General features: G+C 42.7%; 1 protein-coding gene across 1 annotated transcript in view; it reads right to left on the bottom strand.

Annotated features, from left to right (window-relative positions):
* The window catches only part of LOC111964784 (dedicator of cytokinesis protein 2-like), a 169,685-nt gene that overhangs the window by 138,723 nt on the left and 16,086 nt on the right, over positions 1-14,876 (bottom strand). The window contains 5 exon segments of the mRNA XM_070443843.1: positions 4,845-4,979; positions 7,702-7,802; positions 11,821-11,908; positions 12,003-12,090; positions 13,969-14,035. Of these exon segments, the coding sequence (XP_070299944.1) occupies positions 4,845-4,979; positions 7,702-7,802; positions 11,821-11,908; positions 12,003-12,090; positions 13,969-14,035 (479 nt within the window).

Here is a 14,876-nt window from a genome sequence, read left to right as displayed (position 1 = left end):
CTTGTCCGCGAAGCCACTCCTGCATGTCTTTGGCTGTGTGGCTAGGGTCCTTATATATACAGGTGTGTGCCTTTCCAAATAATGCCCAATCAATTGAATTTACCACAGGTGCACTCCAATCAAGTTGTAGAAACATGTCAAGGATGATCAATGGAAACAGGATGCACATGAGCTCAATTTCGAGTCTCATAGCAAAGGGTCTGAATATAAATAAAGGTATTTCTGTTTTTTAATTTTAATAAATTGGCAAAAATGTATAAAAACATGTTTTCACTTTGTCATTATGAGGCATTGTGTGTAGAAAAAAACGATTTTATCCTTTTTTTAAATTCAGACTGTAACACCAAAAAATGTGGAATAAGTCAAGGGGTATGAAGACTTTCTGAAGGCACTGTATCTCTCTATTATGCACAGGAATACTTTAGAACAGATTTCCAAAATTAAAATCACTTTGAGACAATTTGCTTCTGTTTTTTTTGTTTTTAGTCAAATTAAATAACCAGAGGGCCGAATATGGCCCGCGGGCCACCAGATGGTGAACCCTGGATTAGACTGTGACACACAGGGTTATTACCACAGGACTCTGAGAGCACCGGGCGGCGTTGTGATTACTAAAGCATTGTCTTCCATAATCCCCCTGTGTGGCTGAGTGCACACACACACACACACAGACACACACACACGCAAACGCAAACACACAAACAATGGACATACAGTGCCTTGCAAAAGTATTCATCCCATTTGCCGTTTTCCCTATTTTGTTGCATTGCAACCTGTAATTTAATTAAAACTTCTTAGGGCTATGCCCCTTTTTTCTCCATTTCCCGCYTGAATGATGTGCCCAAAGTAAACTGCCTGTTGCTCAGGCCCTGAAGCCAGGATATGCATATAATTGGTAACAGTGGAAAGAAAACACTTTGAAGTTTGTAGAAATGTWAAAATAATGTAGGAGAATATAACACAATAGATATGGTAGGAGAAAATTCAAAGAAAAACCAACCAATTTTTGTTTTGAGAGAGAGACTATCCTCTTAGAATGGCAAGTAAAAGGTCATATTGACAATTAGCTCCCTGGATGCAATTCCTATAGCTTCCACAGGGTGKCAGCAGTCTATGTTCAATGTTTCAGGCTTGTAACTTCAAAAAACGARGAAGAAATATCAGTTTTAGTACAGGGACAGTCTTGGAAATTCGTGTTTGCGCGCGCCATGAAGACAAGGCGCACCTGCTAAAATCGSTTTCCTATTGAACATACTTCTTTCAGTAAGAAATATTATAGTTTGATTACATTTCAGGGTATCCGAGGAGTAAATAGAAACATTATTTTATTTTATCTAACAAATCGACACTACATGTTATAGCTGGGACCCTTTGGATGACAAATCAGAGTAAGATTTTCAAAAAGTAAGTGAATATTTAATCGCTATTTGTGAATGTATGAAACCTGGGCTGGTGGAAAAATATTTTGACGTGGGGCGCCGTCCTCAAACAATCGCATGGTRTGTTTTCGCTGTWATAGCTACTGTAAACCGGACAGGGCAGTTAGATTAACAAGAATTTAAGCTTTCAACCGATATAAGACACTTATATGTACCTAAATGTTTWATATCCATAATTTTTATGATTATTTATTTGAATTGCGCGCCCTCCAGTTTCACCGGAAGTTGTCGCTAGTGGGACGACTATCCCAAACAGATTTTAAATAGATTTTTATTTGGATTTCATGTAATGGACATACACAAAATAGTCCAAATTGGTGAAGTAAAATGGAGAWWWWWWTTWTATTAAAATAAAAWATKTAAATACGAAAAGTGGTGCGTGCATACATATTCACCCCCTTTGCTATAAGCCCCTAAATAAGATCTGGTTCAACTAATTACCTTCMGAATTCACATAATTWGTTAAATAAAGTCCACCTGTGTGCAATCTAAGTGTCACATGATCTGTCACAGGATCTCAGTATATATATGCCTGTTCTGAAAGGCCCCAGAGTCTGCAACACCACTAAGCAAGAGGCACCACCAAGCAAGCGGCCCCATGAAGACCAAGGAGCTCTCCAAACAGGTCAGGGACAAAGTTGTGGAGAAGTACAGATCAGGGTTGAGTTATAAAAAAATATCAGAAACTTTGAATATCCCACGGGGCACCATTAAATCCATTATTAAAAAATGGAAAGAATATGGCACCACAACAAACCTGCCAAGAGACAGCTGCCCACCGAAACTCACAGACCGRGCAAGGAGGGCATTAATCAGAGAGGCAACAAAGAGACCAAAGATAACCCTGAAGGAGCTGCAAAACTCCACAGTGGAGATTGGAGTATCTGCTTTACGGAAGAGTGGCCGGAAAAAAATAAGCAAACATGTTTGGTGTTCGTCAAAGGGCATGTGGGAGACTCCCCAAACATATGGAAGAAGGTTCTCTGGCCAGATGAGACTAAAATGTAGCTTTTTGGCCATCAAGGAAAACGCTATGTCTGGCACAAACCCAACACCTTTCATCAGACTGGGACAGAGGTTCACCTTCCAGCAGGACAATGACCCTAAGCATACTGCTAAAGCAACACTTRAGTGGTTTAAGGGGAAACATTTAAATGTCTTGGAATTGTCACGCCCTGACCGTAGAGAGCTTTTTATGTCTCTATTTTGGTTTGGTCAGGGTGTGATGTGGGTGGGCATTCTATGTTCCTTTTTCTATGATTTGTATTTCTGTGTGTTTGGCCGGGTGTGGTTCTCAATCAGAGGCAGCTGTCTATCGTTGTCTCTGATTGAGAACCATACTTAGGTTGCCTTTTCCCACCTGTATTTGTGGGTAGTTGTCTGTGTAGTTGCATGTCAGCACTCAGTTATTTATAGCGTCACGTTCGTTTTGTTTTGTTAGTTTGTTTAGTGTTTCATTCGTTAATTAAAAAATAATGTATTCACATCACGCTGCGCCTTGGTCTCCTCTCTTTGACGAACGTGACAGGAATGGCCTAGTCAAAGCCCATAACTCAATCCAATTGAGAATCTGTGGTATGACTTAAAGATTGCTGTACACCATCGGAACTCATCCAACWTGAAGGAGCTGKAGCAGTTATGCCTTGAAGAATGGGCAAAAAWCCCAGTGKCTAGATGTGCCAAGCTTATAGACACATACCCCAAGAGAATTGCAGCTGTAATTGTTGGGGGAGGGGGGGTGAATAGTTCAGTTTTTTGTCTTATTTCTTGTTTGTTTCACAATAAAAAATACCTTGCATCTTCAAAGCTGTAGGCATGTTGTGTAAATCAAATGATACAAACCCCCCCAAAAAATATATTTTAATTCCAGGTTGTAAAGCAACAAACCAGGAAAAATGCCAAAGGGGGTGAATACTTTCGCAAGCCACTGTAGCTATGACGCACGCATGCACATACAAACACATACTATAAACAGTATATATTTGAGACTCCACCACAGAAAATCATGACAGACGGATACAGGGTACACACACTGCAATCCTGTGCTAACCCTATCCCAACGACACAACGTACATGTACGCAACAGATATCTCTGAACCCAGTGGCATGTTCCTGTCTGGATCTCTGCACCCTTTGATCCCTGCAGGCTCCTGTAGAATAGTGGTAGAGTGGAGTGTAYAGTAGAGTAGGCCTCATAATCCTGGGCCTAAAACCCAATGGACCCTATCAGAGAACAGCCTGGGACCAGGAGTTGACCCTAACCCTGCTCACCCTGATAGCTACTGTAACTCTACTGCTACCCATGCACCATTCACCACCATGACACAACAAAATGAATGCGCTACTCACACCAGATGGACAGGAGACGAGGAGAGATGGAGGGAGGGAGAGAGGGAGTAGAGGCCAGAGGGAGATGGATAGCTAAGAAAGAGGCGGTAAGATTAACAAMGAGGGATAAATAAGAGGTGTGACTGAGGACGGTGGAAAGTTAGAGAAGGGAAAGAAAGGTAAAAGCAAGGTTTAAAGAAAGAAGGGATAGGGCAGAGAGAGAGAGAGAGACATCTAATACATTCTCTACTTATAGAAATCTGAACTATCTGAACTAGGAACTTGAGAAACTTCAGATTCAAACTGATAAATCATTGATGAGTGTAGGATATGAACGGTACTACAGATTAAGCTACTGCAGGACAGTACTGCATGAGCTGCTCTTGAATACTGAGTATCTGGCTAGGCTACCCATATGAGAAGAGTTACGTAGACTTGAAATTCTGAAAGTTTCAACTTTCTTTGAAGTAGTTTGGCAGACCTGAGAGTGAAGAACTGGAGCAATCCATCGTTCTAGCGTCCCTCCAGGGAGAGCAGTGATGAATACATATGCATTGCATATGGTTTCTGAGACAATTTGACAGGCCAACAGATAACCACACACCACACACTTCCCGAAACAAGCAACACAGCCCAAGCCCTTAGAGCCTGTGTTCTGCGACTAATCTGTCAGGATCAAATGATGTGATGTTATTAATTAATGTTGTTTATGATTATCATATGGAGCAGCCTTCAGAAGAGTTGACGTATCGTACGTCTCTGTGCGGCAGCGTCTCTCCTCTATCGCAGCTGCTCGTTCGGCACTGGGTCTATTTTGTCATTAGCGTTCATTGAGAACGCCACTTCATCATCAACGCTTGTGAGCAACATTAGTGCTGCAATCAGCGTCTTTCAGATCAAGCTGTCTTTGGGAATTAGCGAGGTAATGTACAAGAGCGTAAACAAGAGTGTCCATGTGTGTATGTGTCTTGTGCCTTGTGTGTGTTGTGTGTGGACTGTGTGCATGCTTTTAAGAGTTAGATTACACTCACACACACACACACAAACACACACACACAAACACACACGCAGACTCACTGGGAGTAGAGCATGCGTGAGCGAACGATGAACTTRAAGATGTACTCCAGGGCTTTGAGGGTGCGGAGGTAGTTCTCACACTGCTCCCCTCGACTGGACACATCCAGATACCTCTTCAACACCGACATCAACTTCCTGAGAGGGGGGGAGGTGGGAGGGGGAGAGGGAGAGAAAAAAATGGGAGACAAATCTTCATTTCAAAGTGTTAATTAAAATGTTCATAACACAAACACACCACAGCACACTGGGCCCAGAGGACTAGGCTTATGTCCCATAGTGTTCCCAAAAATGTGCATGGGCTTGTCGGCTAACTGGATTAAAAACAATCAAAGCCTCTTAAACAATAACAGTCCTTTTATAACGTTTTTCTTTTCAGAAGGATAAAGACTAAAAAAGTCCATAAGTGTAAAATAATCTGAGGATGACATTGGGTGGCCTGGTATTTAGACAACAGAGTTTTATATAACGGCATGGCAAGCACTGGTTAAGCTTCTGTTTTGACCCCTTAGGGAGACATATTGAACCAGCTGATGTAAATTATTACGAGGATGGCACTGTTCTCTACTCAAGTAGCAGCAGTTTGACTTTGGCTTTTGAAAAAGCTCAAAACAGCTTTTAACGTCATTGAGCAGAATCTGTACGGCCTGTTCTGAATTCCTCTAAAACAAAATAAATGGTATTTTCCAACGCTAAACACTCTGAAAACCCAGCCAGGTCACCTGTCATAAAGTCATAATTCGATGTCCATCGAACGTCGGGTGATGACGCGGAAACCGACCACTAGGGACAACAGTGAGCAGTGTTACCTTCAAGTAGGTTGTACTGACATGGTTTTCCAAACAAACTCTCACAGTCTCATGTCTGCCTCTGGTGCCAACGGTTGCATGTTCGAATCCAGCAATAGAAAGTTGTTTTTGAGATGTTTGTTTGAAGCCTATCCCAAACCTTAACCCTTACAAATTCGGAGTTAATGCCTAAACCTAACCTTAAACACTTGATGTTTGGAMCCACTTCGAAATTTGACGATTGAGAAACATGACCGAATGTCTAATTCTGACGTGAGACTGTGAGAGCTTGTTGGTAAACCATGTCATTACTACCTTGGAAGGAAATTCCATAGAGCAAGTCAAGACGTACAAATATCTGGGAGTTTGGGTGGGTGAGAAGCTGAGCTTCACTAATCATGTTGAGATCCTGGTAAAGATGGTAAAGATCAAGTTAAGAATAAGTTTATATTCCCGGCATAAGGCTTGTTTTTCCTCTGAGGCCAGAAAAGAGCTGGTATGCAGTACATTCCTGTCTGTCTTGGACTACAGTGATGTAATTTATATGCAGACCCCAAGCACTACCCTGAAGGCACTTGATTCCGTGTATCATGCAGCTCTTAGGTTTATTACCAACCAAAAGCATCTGACACACCACTGTGATCTCTAAAGTGCTGTTGGCTGGTCTTCGTTGACTCTACGTAGGCTTAAACGTTGGTCTACTAAGATCTATTAGGCCATTTTGGGAAAACTGCAGATTTATCTCTGTTCTTCTTTGATAAGGTCTTAAAAATAAATACCAGTCACGGTCTCACTCTTACTGACATTTAACGGTTCCTAAAATCAGATCATGGCAAAAAAGTGTTTTAGCTACTCCGCTCCGTGGTCTTGGAATTCTCTCCAGACCAGCTGGAAACKCCAGGGTCTTGTTTAAAAGTTTGGTTGACTCACATGTYACTGAGGAATGCGATTGTCATCAGGACTTGACGCGGTTGTATATATGCTAGACGTTTTTCTATCTATGACGCTTGTATGTTTTTTGTAATTGAATTGTGTGTGTCTCTATGTCAAAACATACACTATAGATTTTTTTGTATGGTGTGTCTCTGTCTGTAAGTTGTTACAGTGCGTCTGATATTTGTCTGAAACATTGTTCCCCCCTGCTGCAGTCTTGGTTGGACCAGGTCTCTCTCTAAAAAATGATTTTTTTATCTTAATGAGACCCACCTGGACAAATAAAGATGAAATAAAAAGAAGGGAGAATCCTCTGTTTTAACACAGATTGGAGAGCGAGATGGGGGGGACGAGGGACGAGGGCGGGGAGAGAGAGATTGAGAGTATGGAGAGAAACAGAGAGGAGAGGGAGAGGTGGAGTGTGTGATTTTGAGAGCGACAGGGAGAGACGTCATGAGGGAACGAGAGAGGGATAAAGTGAAAATGAGAGAGAGGGAGTACATATTGCTTTGGCAATGTGTACATTGTTAYGTCGTGCCAAGGAAGCAATTGAAATCGAATTGAGTAGCAGAGGCGAAGGTAAACCCGGGGGTTTTGGAGTTAAGACTCAGTGAGCCAAGTATAAGTATTCTGGCCAGCCTTGAGTAAAGTACCACGGTCTAGTAATCCACSTTATCCTGGCTTATCCGTCCATTGACTTCTACTGCAAACCTACAGGCACAGGTCCTATGAGCCGTTCTGGCTACTTACTTAATGACCTACAGGCACACAGCATTCACAATGACACACGATTAACGCACTACACCCAGCATCAGCACAGCTACTTCAACGGTGACACTTTACCTGAACCCAGCACCACCGTGAGGCCTACCATCATCTGTAACCATTGTGATAATGATGACATATGCACTGTCACTCAACAGTGGAAAATCAATGTGTACGTCATCTCCTGTGGAAATGTCACTATGAGTGTGGCATGATGAGTCATTATCGATAGGGCTTGCTGCTTTACCGCCACAGTCTGACTATCAATGTGAAAGAGGAGTTCAGACACTCCTGAGGCTGCCTCTGAGAGACAGTGAGACTGGCAGACAGGCGGACAGGAAGAGGAGGGGTTGGACACAGGAAGTAGTACTGACTTGTAGGCCAGCGTGGCGCTGAAGTGCTGTTTAATGTAGGCCTCCAACACCGTGTTAAAATGCTGGAACTTCCTGTCTGCTATCAGACCAATGATGTAGATCTGAGAGAGAGAGAGAGAGAGAGAGAGAGAGAGAGAGAGAGAGAGAGAGAGAGGAGAGAGAGAGAGAGAGAGAGAGAGAGAGAGGAGAAAGAGAGAGAGAGAGAGAGAGAGAGAGAGAGAGAGAGAGAGAGAGAGAGAGAGAGAGAGAGGAGAGAGAGAGAGAGAGAGAGAGAGAGAGAGAGAGAGAGAGAGAGAGAGAGAGAGAGAGAGAGAGAGAGAGAGAGAGAGAGAGAGAGAGAGAGAGGAGAGAGAGAGAGAGAGAGAGAGATGAGAGAAGAGAGATGATAGAGAGGAGAGACGAATGTGACTGGAAGAAGACACAGACGAGAGAAGAGACTTTAATGAGACAGCTTCTCCATCCTGGAAGGGGAATATCAATAATTTCCAGGCCCAGGACATGTATTAGTCTGTGGCACCTAAATGCCAGAACTTGGACAGGAACCTGAACCCTCAGCACACAGGGGGACAAACACCTACCTGGATGGTGACAAGCCATTCCTCCCCCATATTGCCCACCTAGGCCACAACTATGACAAAACATAACCAACAAAAACGGGTTCACAACTCCTGCAGCTCTGGTCGGCACGCTGGGTATGTACATTATGTCAATGGATAGGCTTCGAGGGACTCCTACTGGTAGGTACCACCTAATAGCTCATCTCTTGGCAGTAGCACTGTAGACTACATTTAGCAACTGAAACCTCAAACCCAGAGTCTCTCAGAGCGTTCACAGTCAGCCCACTGACACCCTATCAGACACAGCAAAATCAACAGTCCTACTTGAACAGAGCATACTCAATCATTGGAGGCATCAAAGCCAAGGAACTGAGTAACATTAAGAAATGCTATAGATGTTAAGGAATGGCAGTTTGGAAACCTACCAAAAAAAACAATGCAACGCAAAATTTCAATCCCTTTAAGGACAACTTCCTGGGTAAAACGTTCCACTGCAATATGTGAAGGGTAAACTTGGCACAGTAGAAATCTTAACAGTAGATTTTGACCTCTCAGCTTCCTATCAAATCTAAAATCTCAAATAATAAACCGAAGAATAATGAACAACATTGACAAATGGTTTGATAAGATCAAAAAATCTAAGAAAAATGAGAAACCTGTCCAACCAAAAACATAGAGACCCGCGAAAACCTGAGTCTACGCCTTCACCTATGGTGAATCACTAAAAACAATACAGAAATACCACTACTGGAAAAAGATAGAACAGCACGTCAGAAATCAGGCTCAATGTAATTGAAGAATCCATAGACTCTAACCAGATTCTGGGACAAATTGGAAAACCACTAACAAACAACACACAGAAGATTAATCTATCCAAAATGGGATGATGGGTAAACGCACTTCTCCAATCTTTTTGGCTCTATAACAAAGATAAAGAGCAAAAACATATACATGATTCAAATACAAATCCTAGAACCAACCATTAAAGGACTTAACCAGGAACCCACTGGATTCTCCAATTACCTTGATGAGCTTACAGCGGACAAAATTAAAACCCTCCAACCCAAAAAAGGCCTGTGGTGTTGATGGTATCCTTAATGAAATGATCAAATTAACAGACACAAATTCCAATTGGCTATATTAAAACCTTTAACCATCGTCCTTAGCTCTGCATCTTCCCAATTTTGGAACCAAGACTGATCACCCCAATCCACAAAAGCTGGGACAAATTGACCCCAATAAACTACCGTGGAATATGCGTCAACGTAACCTGGAAAATACTTGATTATCTTAACAGCAAGACTCGTACATTTCCTTCAATGAAAACAATGTACCTGAGCAAATGTTCAAATTGGGCTTTTTACCAAATACCGTACAAACAGACCATGTATTTCACCCTACCACACCCTAATTGACAACCAAACAACCAAAAACAAAGGCAAAGTCTTTCTCATTGCTTTGTTGATTTCAAAAAAGCCTTCGACTCAATTTGGCATTGAGGGTCTGCTATTATATATTGATGGAAAGTGAGTGTATGGGGGATAAACATACGACATCATAAAATCCATGTAACACAAACAACAAGTGTCGGTTTTAAAATGGCAAAGAACCACAACATTTCTTCACACAGGGTTCGTGGGTGAGACAAGGATTGCGACTTAAGCCCCACCCTCTTCAACATATATATTCAACGAATGGCGCGGGCATTAGAAAACAGTCTGGCAGCACCGGCTCACCCTACTAGATCCGAAGTCAAATGTTCTATGTTTGCTGGATGATCTGTGCTTCTGTCACCAAACCAAGGAGGGCCTACAGCAGCACCTAGACTTCTGCACAGATTTCTGTCAGCCTGGGCCCTGACAGTAAATCTTTCAGTAAGACCAAATAATGGTGTTCAAAAAAAGGGTCCAGTCGCCAGGACCACACAATTCCATCTAGACACCGTTGCCCTGAGCACACCAAAAAACTATACATACCTCGGCCTAACATCACACCCACAGGTAGCTTCCACAGAGCTGTGAACGATTCTGAGAGACAAGGCAAAGAAGGGCATTCTTATGCCATCAAAAGGAACATAAGATCAACATACCCAATTAGGATCTGGCTAAAAAAATACTTGAATCAGTCATAGAGCCCATTGCCCTTTATGGTTTGTGAGGGTCTGGTGGTCCGCTCACCAACCAAGATTTCACAAATGGACAAACACCACAATTGAAGACTCTGCATGCCAGATTCTGCAACCATAATATGCCTCGTCCGGGGTACGAACGAGGAACACCAAATAATGCTGCCAGAGCAGAATTAGGCCGATACCCCACTAAGTATCAAAATCCAGAAAGAGCCCGTTTAAATTTCTACAACCACCTAAAAGGAAAGGCGATTCCCAAAACCTTCCATAACAAACGCCAATCACCTACAGAGAGATGAACCTGGAGAAGAGGTCCCTAAGCAAGCTGGATCTAGGGCTCGTTCACAAAACACAAACACACCCCCACAGGGAGCCCCAGGACAACAGCACAATTGACCCAACCAAATCATGAGAAAACAAAAGATAAATTACTGACACATTGGAAAGAATTAACAAAAAACAGAGCAAACTAGAATGCTATTTTGGCCCTAACAGAGAGTATACAGTGGCAAATACCTGACCACTGTGACTGACCAACTTAAGGAAAGCTTTGACTTATGTACAGACTCAGTGAGCATAGCCTTGCTATTGAGAAAGGCCGCCGTAGGCAGACCATGGCTCTCAATGAGAAGACAGGCATATGTGCTCACTGCCCCACAAATGAGGGGAAACTGAGCTGTGCACTTCCTAACCTTCCTGCCAATGTCATGACCATATTAGAAGAGACATATTTCCCTCAGATTACACAGAATCCACAAAGAATTCGAAAAACAAATCCAATTTTGATAAACTCCCATATCTACTGGGTGAATTCCACAGTGTGCCATCACAGCAGCAAGATTTGTGACCTGTTGCCACAAAGAAAAGGGCAACCAGTGAAGAACAAACACCATTGTAAATACAACCATATTTATGTTTATTTATTTAACTTGTGTGCTTTAACCATTTGTACATTGTTACAACACTGTATATATATATATGACATTTGTCATTGTCTTTATTGTTTTGAAACTTTTTTGTGTAATGTTTATGTTAATTTTTATTGTTTATTTCACTTTTGTATTATTATCTACCTCACTTGCTTTGGCAATGTTAACAATGTTTCCCATGCCAATAAAGCCCTTTGAATTGAATTTGAAATTTGAATTGAGAGAGAGAGACGAGAGGAGAGAGAGGAGAGAAGAGAGAGAGAGAGGAGAGCGAGAGAGATGAGAGAGGAGAGAGAGAGAGAGAGATATTGATAAGGTGAGAGAGTGTGCCTCACTGGCAAAATGACACACAGACAAACAGGGAGACATGTTATTCAGAAGGAGAATGACAGAGCCATAAGACAGACTGACAGACTGACAACAAGAGAAAAGAACAGGTACAAGAGTGACAGAGAATACCAGACAGAGACAAGAACACACACACACACACACCCCACACACTCACCAGGGCATCGAACACTAGGATGTCATAGTCGGTCAGTCTGGGATGTTCCTCATGATGTGAACAGAGCATCCAGAGTGTCCTGGAGAAACTGCACAGGGAGGGAGAAGAGTCCATAAGATGCACACACACACACACACACACACACAAACACACACACACACACACACACGAACGACACACACCTTACAACCTGCTCTCCGTCGATGATCTGAGTTCTCAGGTTTCTTGAGGACTCAGGACAGTCCTCCACTTCAGTAGCCCAGCAAACCACTGCAGCAGGAGAAAGAAGAAGAGAAAACATCAATTATCCATCCACCTACCTGTCATGATTCACCATAACCCAGCAGCAACCCGCAACAGTCATTGAATCAATCATTGTTGTTCTGGGGGGCTCGAAGCCTAATAAACTAAGCACAGGAAGTTCAGTTAGCTGCAGTGGTGTAGTGCTGTTTTGTTTGCTGCCCGGAGCGCCCCAAATAAAAAAAAAAAAATTCTCAATCAAAGTTTGTACCGACAGAAGTAGCCCATTGCCATTTAGAAAATGCATAAAATGCATCCTTCAAATGCAATGTTCTGCCTACCCACACATATTTCAATAAATGTTTCTTATTTTAAAACCCTCAAACACTAAATTGGGATACCTCATTTCAAATACGCCATCTGTCAATCGTGATAATATTAGCCTACTTCTCGTTTTAGCGCGTGAAACATCCCAACTGAATAATGCATGCCAATAATTTGATCTCAGTTCCATGGGGAATATGCATTTAGACCTATCCTGTTGCCTAGTCACTTACCCCAACCTACAGTATAGATCCATACAGTAGCTACCTTAATTACCTCGTACCCCTGCACATCGAGTCGATACTGGTACCCCATGTATATAGCCATGTTATTTTTACTCATTGTGTATTTATTCCTTGAGTTATAATTGTTTCTATAATATTTAGAGTTTTCTCTCTGCATTGTTGGGAAGGGCCCGTAAGTAACGTACGCTAACCCCATTCCGTACAAATGTGCCCAACCGCGACATTCAAACGAGGCTGCAAAGAAAACYAATGGGACTGTAGCGACTGTTGACATCAAACTCTGGCGCGTGAACTACGTTTCTATTCAAGCGTTGATTGACATGGTAGTGGTCCGATAGTATTGGAGAAAAGTTTAAAAAACGGACCTCTCCGACGCTGTACGTTACATCGTGACGTGTCATGGCGTAACGTACAGCATGCATAAAGCAACTAATTCTGTCTTACAGCCTCTCTCCACCAGGTGTAGCACTTCTCTCACCGTTTAAAAACAAGAAATGGACAGTGACGGGGTAAGGGGGGGATACCTAGTCATTTTTTGCGTCATCACTGCAAGCTATCATGACTCTCAAAAGCCGCTGTTTACTTCTGAAGATCACTTTAGCACCGCCCTAAAAACCCGATTCAAATTYGACACAAACCTTCAAATAGGTATGTAATCACACATTATATAAACTCTTTATAGTGTTTTATTTACATTTTAGAGGCGATAAGGTGATAAGTTGGACAGATCGAGTGAAAAWAGCCGTTTCCCCACACGACAACTCTCCTTCTCACTATCACGCAATAGGTTTCGCTTCCCCACCCGCCATTTAAAAAAAGACCCAACGGAGCTCATTGCCTTCTTGAATCATGCAGAGATGGGCATCATGAAGGYCTCGTCATTGATTTTGTTGGAAAGGGGAGAAATTGTGCTTCACAATGGTATTGATATTACAGTTGACCTGGAAGGATTGTGTTTTTTGGTCACTAAAATAAAGTAAATCGTATGRACCAGCGCGATGTACAAAAGTGAGTTAGTTCACGTTAAGCATTTCACTGTTAGTCTACACCTGTTTTTTACAAAGCAGGGCTGAACATGGGGCTCCGCTACCACCACCCTTCGTGCCTCAGCACTAGCAATCTCATTCTCTACTGTGCATCTGTTTGGTCAAGGTTGTCACACACCCACACACAGAGTTGACACACAAATAAACGCCACCATGAGCATCATCCCTGGAACACTACGATCCACCCTGCTTCTCTGGCTCCCTGTCCTGGCAAACATCCCCCCTTCCACATATCCGGAGACTCGAAACTACCCACAAAACGATTGAAAAAGTCTGCAACGCYCCACACCTACCGCTCCGCGAGGACCTCCTCAACCCACCGAAGATACGTCTCCCCGCAAGAAAGACAATTTGGAAAGGCTTCAACAAAAATGGACACAAGAATGGGAGTCACTCAACCTGACAAATAAGCACCCAATTAGTACCCCCTCACAACAGCCCCCTGGTTTCAACCTCCCCAGGAAGGAATGGTTCACCCTCAATAGGTTCAGGACTGGCCACGGCCCATGCCTCGCCAGCCTCCACTGATGGGACATAAAAAGTAAGCCCCCTAAGTGCCTGTGGGGTGGAGCAAACCATCCACCCCATTCTTGAAGTCTTTCATATCCATAAACTCAGCGGAAGCAACCGCTTGGCCTAGGTACTTTGCATTCGCTAAGTAAATAATAGATCTCTAGTGTCTTTCAAAGAGAAGAAAGTTTAGCGACATTGCTAATATAGCTAGCTGCCAAAGTTGAACTAGCTAGCGATATTAGCGATTTGGTTAGCTTGGGCTAGTTGTAACATTTTGTGACATTTATAAGGTATGGTTAACAAAAACAAAGAATTGGCAGATGCTGGTTTGACAATATTTTACAGCTTGTTTGTTCATCAAATGTGTTGTTTTTAATTAAAACTGCTCGCTAGGAGAACATTTCAATGGCCTCCATGTATAAAACTTTTCCCCAGCATGATGCTGTGTGTGTGCGTGTGTGTGTTTGTGTGTGTCCTTGCGTGCCTGTGTTTGTGTTTAAAAAAATTGTATAAGCACTTGCATCTGGACTGGTGATTAATACTGCAGCACAGTGATCATTACAATGATGGACTGTCTTCCTCACCAACAGCTGTTACACCACACCTGTATGGCAAGACCATGACTGTGTATGGGGGAAGTGTGTGTGTGTGTGTGTGTGTGTGTGTGTGTGTGTGTGTGTGTGTGTGT

This window comes from Salvelinus sp. IW2-2015, linkage group LG6.1 (assembly GCF_002910315.2).
Source record: "Salvelinus sp. IW2-2015 linkage group LG6.1, ASM291031v2, whole genome shotgun sequence".
Lineage (NCBI taxonomy): Eukaryota > Metazoa > Chordata > Actinopteri > Salmoniformes > Salmonidae > Salvelinus > Salvelinus sp. IW2-2015.
The sequence above is the reverse complement of the archived record's forward strand: the minus strand, read 5'-3'. Positions and strand labels throughout refer to the sequence as shown.